This window comes from Echinococcus granulosus, assembly GCF_000524195.1.
Source record: "Echinococcus granulosus chromosome Unknown EG_S00002, whole genome shotgun sequence".
Taxonomy (NCBI): Eukaryota; Metazoa; Platyhelminthes; class Cestoda; order Cyclophyllidea; family Taeniidae; genus Echinococcus; species Echinococcus granulosus.
In genome coordinates this window covers 299,468-313,867 of record NW_020170382.1, presented here as the reverse complement: position 1 = coordinate 313,867, position 14,400 = coordinate 299,468, and the positions used below count along the sequence as shown (strand labels likewise).

Here is a 14,400-nt window from a genome sequence, read left to right as displayed (position 1 = left end):
AATATTCTGTAGAAGCAGGAAGATCAGTCTCTTTAACTCAACTTCTTTATAAGATTTTAGCCCGTCAATTGATAGGAGATGACGAATTTGGCACAGCTTACGGCGGATAATACGCTTTTACGTTTCGGTGTTTTCTGCTACATTGATTCCAAAAAACAAAAAAAAGTGCAGCATTTTCCTCCTATTCGGTATGCTTTCCCATTTTTGGTCTATTTTGAGTAGTTTTGGCGTCCAAATCAACTCGATCAAGGGAATTGACTACTAGAAGGTGAACTGTCTCACTAATATTGCGCTCCTGGACTTCCTTGAAAGAAGACATAATACCCGGGCAGATTATATTTATACATATATGCGACATCAGTAGGGCTTAAGGCTACTGCCTTGGCCTAGATGCCAGCTCACTCGGCGAAGGGACAAAGGAGGAGCACCCAGGTGGCCCCTTTATCGAAACTGAGAATTAGACAAAGAACCGACGTGGTACATAGCTTCTTCGACCTTTTAGGCGTCACCTTCCGCCCTTCCCTTGGTCACCGCAGCGTAATTAGTGCTGTTTAAAAACACCCACGAGCCATTTGTATTAGGCGTTGGATTTCCATGCAACTGAGAACAGTCACTAACTTCTCTTGGCAATTCTGTGCATCTGGAGTTTTGTTTCGTGTGGCTACTGCTGACCATCATGCGTGGTGACGACTAGTTATAAAAAGCTAGCCCAAAAGCAGAGTCAAATGACAAAGGACGGGATTTAACGTCGTTCCGTGGGGATAGGGTTTCGAGTTTATTCATTTCCGCGGCCAAATCTCACTTCCAACCATATCTACCTGTCTCAATTTCACCGAGTTATTCGAGAAGTAGAGGAGTTAGGGCTAGTTCTCGTAATTGGTAACTTCATATAGGTACCGTAGACAGCTTTGTAGCGAACTTTTCCAGATTTTAATACTAACGTCACCTTGACCGTTAATAGCTTTCCTGCAGACCACGGAACTGGGATGGGTGCCGTGGGTAGATATCATTTCCAGACCTCTTACTGAAAGTCGTTACAAAATTCTCTCATTTGCGACATATGCACTTCTATCGCCCCGCTAATGTTCATCACCTAGCGGTAGGAATCGAAATATACTTTCTGTAATACCGAGTTCGCTCTCTGCTGCTACTAATGTAAGAGGTGTGGCGTGTATCTCTTTAAGATGAGCCGGAAATTGTAAAGTTCCCCAAATTCTATTCACTACACTTCCTACTCAATGCCATAACTTAGCCACCGCGTGTATTGTTCCATTTCCAATGTCGTTGTTGGTGGTGGAAAGCCTTATGGACAGTGAGAGATTTGGCACAGAGTAATCAGACAGAAAGAATGACCGCGAGGTATTGAGACGGAAACCAGTACGATGATATGAATACTGAGCTTTATACGTTTGTTAAAAGTAAATTCAACTGTATGCAAGCTAAATTGTCTTGTTGCCGTTTTCCAAGGTGACACTCCTCCGTTCCTGACTATGTCTCAATACAACCAGTAAGTAACTGCAAGCTTAAATTAATTTAAATTTTGGAACTTTTGGAAAGCATCTAATACAGTCTTCGCCTGGTTTCACCCTCCTAGTCAGGGAAGCATCTGTGAATGACATCCCGTTGACATGAAATCGATGATCCTCGTGTAATTCAAGTACGTCCATCTCACGTCTTGCCTCGACGATGACGCATCCTGGACGTCTTGCAATGCTTCTTCACTTGCTGGCATTGTTCCATGTCTGGTGGTCCGTGCTTGGTAAGTCTCTTAAGCAAAACCAACCCAAATTTCAGCCAGATAAGTTTTTTACTTTTACCATCTAACCTTGTGCCTCAATTTCCGTCGTCTTTGTTTAAGTTGCTGAATTTACTCTTCCAAAATTATGTTATGCAGGGACGATAACAAACAAAAGACGCCAAGTGGATTTTACGTTCTTTTTTTTTAAATTTGTCGGTTGTTTGCTGGCTAATGCGTTTACTTAGCTGATGCGCACTGATTGGCACTAACTGAATTTCCTTTTGGAAAATAATGAAATTAACTCGGCTTGACCGCCTCGCTACCTTTTTCCTCTGCTATTTTTAACCTTGTTACAAAATTAAACAGAAGAAATTGTGATAGATGTACCACGGAAAATGCACGAATGTAGATGTTTGCATGTATTTGCGTAGCGCTCCGTGTCTTCCCTGAAGAGGAAAGGAGACACGATGCACGGATGGTATAAGTATTGTCGACATGCAGAAGGGCATGGGGACTACTGCCATGACCCGGATGCCATGCCGCTTAGCGGAAGCATAGAAGCTGAGCCTTAAGTGCCTGCAAAACCAAAACAAAGTGTTAAACAACCAGTCAAAGTATTATATAGCCCCAGTCCCCTTTTGAGCCTCATCCTCAGAGCTCCCCTTGATCATCATAGACGGTGCTATAAGAAAATACTCACGAACCATCCACACCAATCATCTGATTTGCGTCCAACCAAGAGGATATCCAACCACAACCTCATTGATGCTTCTTGGAAAATTTTCATGGATCTTTAGTTTCGTCCTGTTTGGAAAATGTACTGCTAAAAGGAGGAGTGTAGTGGTCACACGTGTGCCCAACCCAAGTCATGTGAATACTAGCCTTAAAGCAGTCATTTAGCAGAGTGGGGTTTGATATTGTTATACAGGTGCCGTATCCAGTCCTGTGACAAACTTCCCCAGATGTTCCACAGTCATGGCTGCAGAACACCGGATTGGATAGTTGCCGAAGGTAGGTGCCATTTTCAACCCTTCAGTCACAGATTCCTTCATCCGCAGCATATGCTAGTTAAGGTCTAGCACTCTGTGATAGAAATCGGGGTACTTGTCCTCCTAGAATCGGATTTACCTTCCGCTGTCACAGATAAAGTTCTCCAAAACTGCACTGAAGAAGAAGGAATATATAATACTGAGGCAGAATATGCATAGTAGACGTACAAAAGGGCTGGGACTACCGTCAGCTCCTTAAGACAGTGCAGCCCAGCTGACAAGATTATGTGATACCTCTTTTAGCACGCCTTAAAGCGATTAACCGATCACACCATTCTGTTTTACAAACAGATTGGTTGATTTAAAACGGTAAAGTTGATGTGGGATGATCTTTTCAACTTTAGGTTTTGAAACAACGGTGTTATGCCATAACAGTGAGACATTCGGACTGTAGTGGTCTATTTTCTTCTAAATCTTTGAAATTACATACGGCATTTTCTGTCTTACACTAAGTTAGATCAATTCGCTTGCACCAATTTTGAGTATATGACTGATAAAAAGAAATCCCCTCTCTAAGGTGGCTAAAGTTTTACTCTTCAAAATGTTCTTCAAGTTATATGGCAAATGGGAGACCTACAATCCCAACACTCCATTTATCCCACCGTTAAAAATTCTTGCCTTTAAAGATTTCATTTTTTTACTAAAACTGACTATAATGCCTCGCTCCCTGCATGGTTGCGTAGCTGGCCAATCGGTCTTCAAAGCAGGGAATCATTCATTATTCATTGACGCGGTCGCAGACTCATTTTATCGGCAATCGAACGTGAGCTGGGGCATACTCTTCCCCGCGCACCCACACACAGGAGAGTTCGCCCGACTCCATGGTAGTTTGCTGCCAAGAGAAACAAACACAAAAAATGATTTCCCAGGTGGCCACATCTTTCGCCAAAAAGAGCTGGGAAATTTTTATGACGAAAACACATGTTGGTCACTACTTGCTTGCACTAGCAGTCTTGTGCTCCATGCTGTGGGTGGTTTTGCGTCGATTCGCCTAATAATTACTTTAATTTGGGCTGAGAGGCGCCTGTAATTACCATTTCAGCCACAAATCCTCGGGTAATATTGTTTGTCTGGTTGCAAATGATCCACCTTTGGATAGTTCAAAAGAAGTGTTCTTTCATCAGTCCCTCTTCCTAACACGTTTACTGTCAGTGTCACATATGTATGACGTTTTCTTCACCAATTTATTAAAATTGAAATAATTTAGACAGATTCAGGACAAAAAAGCGAATAAGTAATCCTCTAATTTGGGCAAAAATGCCACCTTTTTGGTGGGCTATAATATTAGATTTTCCTCAGACATCATGAAGTCGATCTCGTTAAGAAAGTTTTGCGGTTCAGTCGAACATGCCTTAATGTGATGATGGGTGGAACCGTCTGACTTACAAGGATAAGTATAAAATGCTTGATGTTTTTTGGGTCCTGAAGGCACACCGAAACTTCAAAGCACCTCTGGACATGCAACAATATCAAGAACGTTGTGGAGGCATAATAAAGGCGGCTATGCAAACAATTTACTCTCCGTACACTTTCCAACCAAAACCCTCACTTCAGTGCGAGGAAGTTTGGATTGGATTTTGTTTTTTAAATCAGTTTAAGGGAAATAAATACTTAAGAATTACTAACGCCGTTTACTTGTGACCTAGTAGGATTAAATGCATCTTTGTCACCTTGGCCTGAGATCTCTGGTTTGACAGAAAAAATCTCTCTAGAAGGACTGGATGGGAAAGAAGTGATGCTAAATCGGAGTAATTCAAGGTCCAAACTTTGGCTCAGTGTCTTACTAGACGAAGACGAGAAGCAATTCCAATTGGGAGAAGGTAATATTGACACCGAGCCTAAACTTGATTGGGATGATAAGCAAAGAGCTCAAGCAAGAATGCTTGGAATTGCTTTGGAGTTGGAAAGGAAATTCCATCCACTCTACTTAGGAAATCGCACCCACAACTTTGCGGTGGATCGGAGAGAGAAGATTGAGAAGAAGGCAAGTTTCTCGGATTCCCTCGAGGCATTGGAAACTCGGCGCATATCCAGCTTGCTGAATTTTACACAGAATAAGCCAACAATGAATAAGGATAGTGGGGGGAAGGAAAGCGTCTACGACATGATTCTGATCGACAAGAATAGAGACGAGGACAAAGAAGCACAAAAAGGGCGCGAGTTGAAAAGGCTTCAGGAGATTCAGGAGCAAAGGCGGATACGAATGAAGCACGACAGTGACAAGTATGGCGCGCATCATATGGGCGAGTATGTATACTTATTGCCCATTGAATGGATGCTGGATGGGGGAAGCGTTCCCTGTAAGCTAGTATTCACTTTAGTCACCGTAAAAAGGCTTTTGGTCAAGTAACTTGCTCCATTTTAGATCCACCAGGATATTATCCCATCAATCTGTATGGTACGTGACCCATTTAGTTTCTCACAGATAATTATCAAGTTGGTTCTCGGAGGCGAGAGCAACCATTAAAAAGCTAGTTGTACTATTTTCCGTCTATCTCCAAAAGGTTTTAGCAACCCTATTTGCTGTAATGCCTTCAGATTTGATCATTGACAACGATCCATCACTGAACCTCTCCCTTGTTCCTCAACGTGAGTAACTCAGGAATTTACTGACATGTTTTATCATGCAGCAGAGGGTGTAACTCATGTCAACTTTTAATCCTTGTCAGGCGATGGCCTACCTCGGAGAAAGGATCAAGTTCAACTGCGATATTTGCGTAAGCTCAGACCTACAATTAGGCAAGATAGTTTTTCCTCTCCTTAATTATTAAGTACTGGTAAATCCAAACCGTGGCTTTCGCCTCCCAAATCGAACAGCAACTTCTCGATATGGCATTTTAGGCTGTCTAGTAAATGTAGTTACCATCTCATGAAAATGCATTTTAAATGCATAACCAATTGACTTTAAACCTCTTTTCCACTTGAAGTAGGCTATATTTATCTGGGACAAACTTAGCGTGTGTAAAATGCCTCAATTTTGGGGAAAATAAAATATTTCCTACTAAAAGCCAGTTGCCTATAATCAGATTTCATGGCGCTTCTTTACCAGAGCAGCTATAACTACGAGTTCACCTTCCAGGTATTTATCGTTTCACCGTGATTACAGAGAGGTAGGTGAAAAAAGAAAAAAATGTATGATCCATGCTTCCACCGCCACATACACCAGCGCCTAGTCCATCTGTTCTCCACGAATAGGCTTGTGCAATTTACGAATCATCTAAAATGTAATTTATGAGCTGCTCACTCCTATGTTCCAGCGGCTAATCTCCACGCGGCCCTGATTCCTGCCGCATTTACGTCAATGGACATTGTGAGTCTCCTGCTCCTGATGGCCGGCTGGTTTCTCTTCCTCCTTTGTACAGCAGCCCTAATCGGCATTCAGGCTGAGACACAGGCAGCTACTAAGTGCTCCTTCAACATCAGCAAAAATTTGATCTACCAGCGCGAGATAAGAAAGGATCCCGGTCTCACTGATCGACTCAAGAAGCAGGCAGAAGAGGCTGGCATAACGGTGGGTGAAGTGCTTGTCTCCGTTGGAGCAATCAAGCAGGAAGTGCCATTTAAACTCACTCTTGGTCCCGTTTTAGAATGCATTGTTTTATCTTACTGACCAAGTTAAATGCAAAAACCTGCCTTTTGTCACTAAGAATGCAGCGGTCTTTGTAACCATAGATTTTTAAGAGATCAGATAGTAGTGAGAGGGAAGTAGGGAGTAGGAAATGATTGTCCAAATTTGATTTGAAATATAACTAAGTAAGGTAATAAAGTGAACCCTTCACTTGTGAACTTCATTCTATTTTATATAATTGTAGCCTAACACTTGGCACTACTTTGTCCTCCGCAAAAAGGATATCGGAGATGATGTGTTTAATCGAATTGCCCTCTGTATCCAACATTACTATAGCTTCTACGACTTGGTAAAAGGATGGGAGGTCTTAAAGAACTCAGCTGTATGTCACAGAATTGTCAACTTTACACTTGTCCTTAACTCACCTCTAATCTCTCTGACATTGTAGAATCCAGAAATTGCCAAATCTGCAATTGCCTTGATGGATGCCTTTCTCGCCAGAGAATACGACTACATGTGTATGTGCCTCACTTTTTCATTGCATACCGAAATGATTTCTTCAATTGCAGTGTTGTATTTTATCTACACTTTTCATTTTCGTGGTAGATTTAGTCGGCAGTCATTTGCCCTGAATTTTAGGATCAGGCTGTTTTTATAGAACGAACATACAATAAGTACCTAAATCAAGTTGCACATGAGGCATGAGCGATTTTTTTGGCGTTGCAATCTTATTGCAGTCTTAAAGGTAGCTGAAACGGGTGTCCTACCGTATACTCCAATTTGAGATGCACCTCAATATTGCATGGATCAAGCCCATTTAAGACTTCAGCTGTCTAGTCCACTGGGAGGAGGGGGTTGAAGGTTTATGACGCTGTTATGAAGATCAAAGATAAATTCATCAACGCTTATCGCCTGCCATCTGTGAATGGGCATTATTTATTTATTCCAATGAAAGCTATGCGGTCGTCATACAACCGGCACGGAACACTGCAAAATAGAGCAGAAATGGATTCATATACTTATCTGTGTGTTTAATTGATTACGTTTAGCCGCGAAAGAGGTTAGAGGTCCTCCCCGACCCTCGATGATACATTCGAAGCGAGATTGGCAATATGTTTGTAGGTTCCAATTTCTACTCTTTGAATAACTACACAGAATGATCGTGTGCATGTCATTACTAGGATTGATCAAAGATTACGACCTATTTTTTGTTTATTGCAAACTTTGGCTAATCACACAGAGAATCCAATGAGAAGTTTGTTAGTCTTAGTGCTCCTCTATAAGAAATTGTCTTTTAAAACAAACTCAAAAAATATGCTGTCACTAACCTGCCATGAGGTAAAGGTTACTAGGGGGAAAGATTAAACTTTATTTTGTATCCGACATACACTAGTGACATTGCCATAAAACAAAGGCGAGTCTAAATCAAAAAATTCAGAGCATGTACGACTAACCGCAATAAATAATTTTGTTTGACACAATAAATGGAAAGTCATACGAAAGTTGATTGAGCATTTTAATCACCTTTGATAGCGCGATCAAATATACCGTGTGAAAGATGCAAAAAGAGCATGTGTGGTGGGGGATGCCCCATCCTCTGAACCCGATGCCTTTTGGTGAAGAGATTCTAACGTAGATATAACGCATATTTCACTGTTATATTTTAGAGACTTCAGTGCTCAATCACCACAACTGGAAGTAGAAGTGCATCCACCCACAAAATCTTCTTTTCACATGCCTTTTGACACACTAAAGGTGAAATAAAATGTGTCTGCTTGATCTTTGCACTCATTTCTCGTATTTAAATGTGGCTTAGTAGTAAATTCAGAAAGGCCCAACGTCCCGCATATGAAGTTCTCCTCTCCCTTCTCTTCCTTTTAATACCGTAAATGCTTGCAAATTTGCATCCTAAAATTTCACCGAGGCTTCTGTAATTTGTGGATTTTCTCACCACTACTAACCAGGAACTTGTAGGGTTAAAAAAGTACTCCATTTAAATCAGACTTTAAATGGAGTAGAAGCCAATCTCTACCACCATCAAATACCCTATTTTTCGTCGTTAAGCCCTGAAGGACTACGGTAATCCCACGTTAAAAATACTTGTTTTTTCAGTAAACTCATTGTTTCAGGTTATGCATAAAAAATTATTGCAAGATTATATCGGATTTAACCGGATGCGGACCTCAGTAACCACTGGTCATACTTTCTAACTGCCTGTCAAAGTTTTGCGGCATCCTTGCCCTTGCAATGTACCTAAGCATCAGTCAGCATAAAGATATTATTTGATTTCGTTAGCAACTGCGTTAGTAAAATCACAAAAAATTAAATAGGTGATACCTTGCTTGAACTTGGCCACCATGATTAGGTTCTAGAAAGTGTTCTGATTGGGCTTTCACTTGAAGTCCTATCTCCTCATCCACAAAAGTGGCTGCTGGCATCCATTCTGGGAGCAGTGTGTCTGCGTCTGTGAATAGCGACCCACCTCAATGGCTGAGAATGGTAGTTAAGAGTTAGCAGAGAAGCACGTCCATGCAATGGGCAAGTGAATAGGGATGAGGTGTATCAGATGGAGACTGCGATAAATCAAAGCCCCTGCATTTTTTCAGATGCAGGGTATTACAACGACAGACATATCTGCTGGCCTGCCTAATGCACTCATTTGGAGGTGATTAGAGGCATGAAGGTACACCTCATCGCCGACACTCAGTCCTATAGTTAGCGCCAATTGAACAACTCCCATATCTGCTGCAGGAAAGAATTTAGGTAAGTAACAAAAAAATCGCATTGGTGGTGGCTAACACACCGGCAACAGGGTTTTCTAAATACACGTGTGATATTACCAGTATTATAAACTGTCAAAAGGAAAGCTTCTTTTTCGAAGGTGTTTTTCTGCGCAGTAGGATGACGATCGTTTCACCTCAAGGACTCATCTTTGCGTCTCATCTTTCAACAGTCGATGGCAATGACCACTTTTGGGGTGTGAAGGTTAAGTAAAAGACATTCGACCTTCTAACTTGGAAGAGTTTAATAATCCTACTATCTGTGCATTTTAAAATATTGCATAAAAGTTACGAAACAGATGGTTAGCTTGTATTAATAGGTGCGAGTCATTTAAAATTGGTTTCTTCTATAGTATTAAACATAAAAGTGATGTAAGAAATAGCATTGTGTCACACGTCAGGCTTCTAAAATTTGTAAAATTTTCAATCTTAATTAAGCCTTTTTACAGCAAGTGCTGGGCCATAAACTGTAGTAGCGGCTTAACTCTTCACTTGTAGTTTAGCCTGCTTATTCAACCAAATCACGCCTTGATACAAGGCCGTAACGGAAGACACAAAATGACTATTCTCTGTACGATAAAGCAGTCACATTTACTTACAAAACTGCGCATTCTATTTACAATGAGGGTGCCACCTTTACTGCTTTATCGCTCTGCCATCATGCCTGCTTAGCACTTTAGGGAGCTCAAGTCGGTTGTGGCCGAGTTTATTCGACGTCGCAGCAGACCTCCATTCATCCCACTGCACTTTCCTTGGCCTTCAAGGGTCCTCCATTGCTGTTTTGTGTCGACTGATATGCTCCCAGTAAAGATGTCTTTTGATGAGAAGGAAGCTGAAGGCCTTGGGGCTACAGATCCCAAGAAGGAGTGCGAATGAACAGGACAAAAGAGCGCCTCTTCTTTTGCACACCTACCATGTACTGGACAGGCTTTATCCACCCCATCACTGCTCTTGCTACCACCCTCAGCATCTTCGTCATCACCTTCACTCTCACTAGAGGTCATAAATGGGGCAAAAGTTCGCACTATCGGCTTATCCCTTTCCTCAGTAGTTGACTTATCAACCTTAGTGGAAGACGTGTATTTGGAGATTTTGTAAGCCTGTGAATAGCTCAAGTTGGGTGTGTCGTCTGGTTGTGCTACGGGTGGTTTAAATATGCAATTGTTCAAGCCTATTTCCAGCACTGATGGTGGACTGCAAAGCAAACTGCTCTTGTACGCGGGTTGCGGTGGTGGAGGCGGTGGCGGCTCAAAGCAGAGCACATTTTCAAACGTCTCTGTGGCCATTTGGGCCGCATTATGGCACTGAATTCGCGTTCGCCCATTTCTAATGTGGAAGAGCAGTAGAACGACGAGGAGTCCTGCTCCACATATCACGCATACGCATACAACGGCGAACGAAGTGACGAGGATTCGTGGCGCTTCTGGCAGCTGAGATTCATCACGAGGCGTATGTCGTGCCGCTGACGGTTGAGCCTCATCAAGAAGATACTTTGAGTCACTCGCCGAATTAAATATCTTCAAGAAGAACACACCCTTTGCTGTACCGCGGTTGTTACTAGTTTTACAAGTATAATTTCCGTTATCAACAGGCGCACGTAAGGCAGAAATGGTTAAGACGGCGGAAAATTTCGAGCCTTTGTTTACGCTCTGCTCAAACCGCTTCAGTTCCGGTCTCAGTAGGGCTCCGTTTCTGTACCACTGAACCAGCATCTTGGGTTGGCTCACAAAGGTGCAGGTGAGGGTTACTGACTCCCCAACAGAGGGAGATACGTGCATTAGATCCTTTTGCTTTGCAAAGTAGTGCGGCGCGCTTGAATGCATGCTCTGTAATTTTGGCGGACATTGGAAATGGCTGATGGGCAGACGAATCAGTGGAACAGTGGTGAATTTGTGGGAATACGAGCAGGGTCCGGTGATGTCTGGTTCGTGCGGAGGAGTGGTTATTTTTACGCCACTCAACCACTGTCGTAACCAGAGAAGTTTACAATCACAATGCCAGGGTATGTTTCGTAGATTAAGCCTTTTTAGTTTCTCGGGTCGAATCCCAAAGAAGGCATTTTCTGGCAGGTGGTAGAGGGAGTTATTCGAGAAGTCGAACTCCTCTAATCGACCGAGACCAAAGAAACCTTTATCTTGTAACTCCACCTGACCTACCAAGCTGGATAAACGCAGTATTCTCAGTGTAACACCCAGTGGTGCTAACCAGTTTGTAAATATTACACCAAGGGGATTCTCCGACAAATCTAGGACGCGTAAATTTCGTAGTTTTGTCAAGGCACTTACGGGGAAGTTGGAGGATGCCCGAATGGATAGTTGGTTGCCACGGAGAGAAAGGTGCCGTAGGGTGGTTGAGATGGTGTTCATGGCTTTATCTGTGATTTTGTAGATATGATTATGATCCAAAATCAGTTGGCTAAGTCGGTGATATTCCCCAAAGCTGTCTTCGTGCAGCACTTTCAAGTGGTTATCCGAGAGGTCCAGTGTGCGAGTCTCGGGGTGTACGCGATGTGGTACTCTTGTAAGTCCGCCGCCAGAGCAATTAAGTAGGTGAATGTCTACTTGAGGTTGACAATGCGTGGCTCGTACAAACGGGATGATTACTAGAGCTGTGAGGATCAGGAGGAAGTCGACACTACAGCAATAGCAAACAGGCGACGCCGGCATTAGGTAGAGTAGACATAGGAAGCACACTCTGGACGTCAGATCAGGGTCTTGGCAGCTTGACAAGGTGGCAGAACAACGTAATGGAAACGCATGGAAGGCGTGGTGGCATAGTTATAATGGGCGTTTGCTCCCAATCCCTCTGTGTGCGTGCGTGCGTGTGTGTGGATGTATGTCTATCTCACTAGATGTGGCTGGTAGCGGTCCTGACCAATCATGGTGGCAGTGAACTCAACAGCGCCTTGGATCCACTGGTTCGAAGGTTAAAATTAGATCTATTAACAGTATGCCCGTCTGCAATATCTTTACACTCTTCCTCAACTACCTCCCATGGTCCGTTCTACCAACATTCTGTCAATTGTGTAATCTCGAGTGGCAAAATCCTTCGCAGTTTTCTCAATTCCGTCCCCTGGATTGTTTTAGTTATCAAGCCAAGTTAACTTCTCATTGAGTAAAAATTTACTTCTGTGGTAGTGAGAAGGAGCTTTTACTCTTCCGTTTGCCTTCGCCTCCTCAGACAAATGCACCACTGTTGGTTTGGGCCATGGAAGGGGGAAATCTAGATCAATTTCGGTGGACGGAAACAGTCCCATCTGGTGTTTATCAGTTAAATTAGATTCTACAACTTAATCTTAAGTCTGATTGATGAAATTTTTATTTAAAGCGATTTGAAATAGTTTGCATGTATGAAATAAACTAACTAAAGTTTTGATTAAATAAACCCGAAATATGGTTTCGGGTTGCATGATAAGGTTGCTTCACTATCCGAGCAAGTTGCATTTGAGTAATTCATTCAATAAAAGGAGAATCGCCACTCTATAACCCAGGTTATTAACCACTTTAACAAGGTTTTGGGCTTTTGGTGGCATCTCAGGTGCTATGCTGACTGCTCGGAGACCGATCTTATTAATAATATCTGTGCAACTGTACCTCACTTATTGTAGTTGAAATTTCAAGGGTTCCACTTGCTGGTAAAGCTTAAGATATCATTACCTCTTTTTAGCCCTAATAACACGTTTACTGTTATGATAGGTCCACTCACTCGAACATGGAAGCATTCTGGTACTACTCTGCGACGCTTCCGTAACTAATTGATATCAGTGGTTTCCCAGGTAAATGTTCTGCAAGGCTAAACGTCTCCCACTCATTGTCATTTTGGTAAGTATATCTTAAGCTACACTTTAGTCGCTGGTTTAGATTCTTGTGAATAATTGTCACCTTTCCTTCAATAAGGATGGAGATGGTGGTAACATAGGTGTTTATCCAAGAGCATGAGGTACGAGAGACGCATGAAATCATGAAGGAAGTAGTTTATTTGTTTACATCTGAAAAGAATTTTGCATTCTCATCCACCGTATCCTGTGGTTTAACACTTACTAGTGAAGTGTCGTTTTGGCACAGGCAAATTACATACTTAAAAGTAGTATATTCATCCATTCTTCTCCATTGATCCTACCAAATGCCCAAGTCATTGACCTTTCAGCCTACTCTCCTAATGTCAGGTCTCACCGTTGTTTCCTGCGGAAATTCCCAACACAAGGCAAGGATTTCTTAGCTGTTGTCCTTGGGATTTCTTTAAAATGTTTTACTAGTGAGGTGTTTCACTTAAATTTGTTTCAGCCCTTTAATTTTAGTTTTCTTTGATAGAATTGATGAATTTACATGCCCACTTTTTTAGCCTACCTTTGTCTTAAGCCGAGTGTTTTTGCATTTTGCTCTCCCTTTTCAAATTTGCCCCTACACCGTTCTGAGAACTGCCCTGGACAAAGCTGACTTCGTTAGGTGAATAAGAAGACTGCTTCAAATGTACGTTTTTTAACATCGTCCTTAGGCATCCTCTGCCCTTCCGCTCTAAAGTACGCATTGTTGCCACCAGGTTACTTCGTCAGTAAAAGCAAACAACTTCCTCTTCGGTATTTTGATGGACAATTCGCATCGAACACTTGCAGGCACATGCTAGAGTGCATTGAGAATTTTTCAACCGAAATATTTTATCCAAATTCCTGCCTCACATGGTCATGTCTAACTTTTTTCATTAAATTTAACGATAAGTAATCTGCCTTAATTTAAGAGCCAAATGAAAAATAATAAATAGTATTTTTCATTTTTGTAAACAGTACAACAAACCTTCAATTAGTGTCCCTTTATACACTTAAAGAAGGATTTTGTGACCAATTTTGTGTCAAACGTTGGTCGCGTTTTTCTTTATTTTACTTAATTTTGAACACCTAAGCATCTGGAAAATAATACTGCACATTTAAATTCAGTGAGCCGAACGTAGATTTTAGGGGCCACTGACCTCTGGGTTGTTGTTGTTGTTGTACCACTTTTTCTTGCTAACATTCCAAGCTGACGAACACATTTAAGTGCATGCTTTGCAGGGATGTAAAACCTAACTGTTGCAAAGCACTAATTAGCCCTTATGAGAATGGCGACGAACAAGGTAAAACTGGATACGCTGAATACATCCACCACTTAGTAGGTGCGCACGCAACCCAGCAATAACTTTTTAACAAGCCCCGGTCATGTCGCTTGCGGGGCCGGTGAATTACACAAAATCGTAGTTTTACAGTCATCCTAAAATTTCCCTCTAAAGTATGCC

General features: G+C 42.1%; 2 protein-coding genes across 2 annotated transcripts; one reads left to right on the top strand and one right to left on the bottom strand. All coding sequences in view use genetic code 11, as the record gives it.

The window, feature by feature from the left end:
- Nucleotides 1–4,522: 4,522 nt before the first annotated feature.
- EGR_00431 (hypothetical protein) lies at nt 4,523–6,987 on the top strand (the record flags this gene model as incomplete). The annotated part of the gene is made up of 6 exons (XM_024489680.1): nt 4,523–5,087; nt 5,326–5,376; nt 6,045–6,298; nt 6,600–6,737; nt 6,804–6,873; nt 6,962–6,987. 6 exons carry the CDS (start codon nt 4,523–4,525, stop codon nt 6,985–6,987), a joined length of 1,104 nt encoding a protein of 367 aa, XP_024355677.1.
- A 2,816-nt stretch (nt 6,988–9,803) lies between these two features.
- On the bottom strand, nt 9,804–11,801 carry EGR_00430 (Leucine-rich repeat-containing protein; the record flags this gene model as incomplete). The annotated part of the gene is made up of 1 exon (XM_024489679.1): nt 9,804–11,801. The coding sequence occupies one exon, from the start codon at nt 11,799–11,801 to the stop codon at nt 9,804–9,806; it is 1,998 nt and encodes a 665-aa protein (XP_024355676.1).
- Between the last annotated feature and the right edge of the window lie 2,599 nt (nt 11,802–14,400).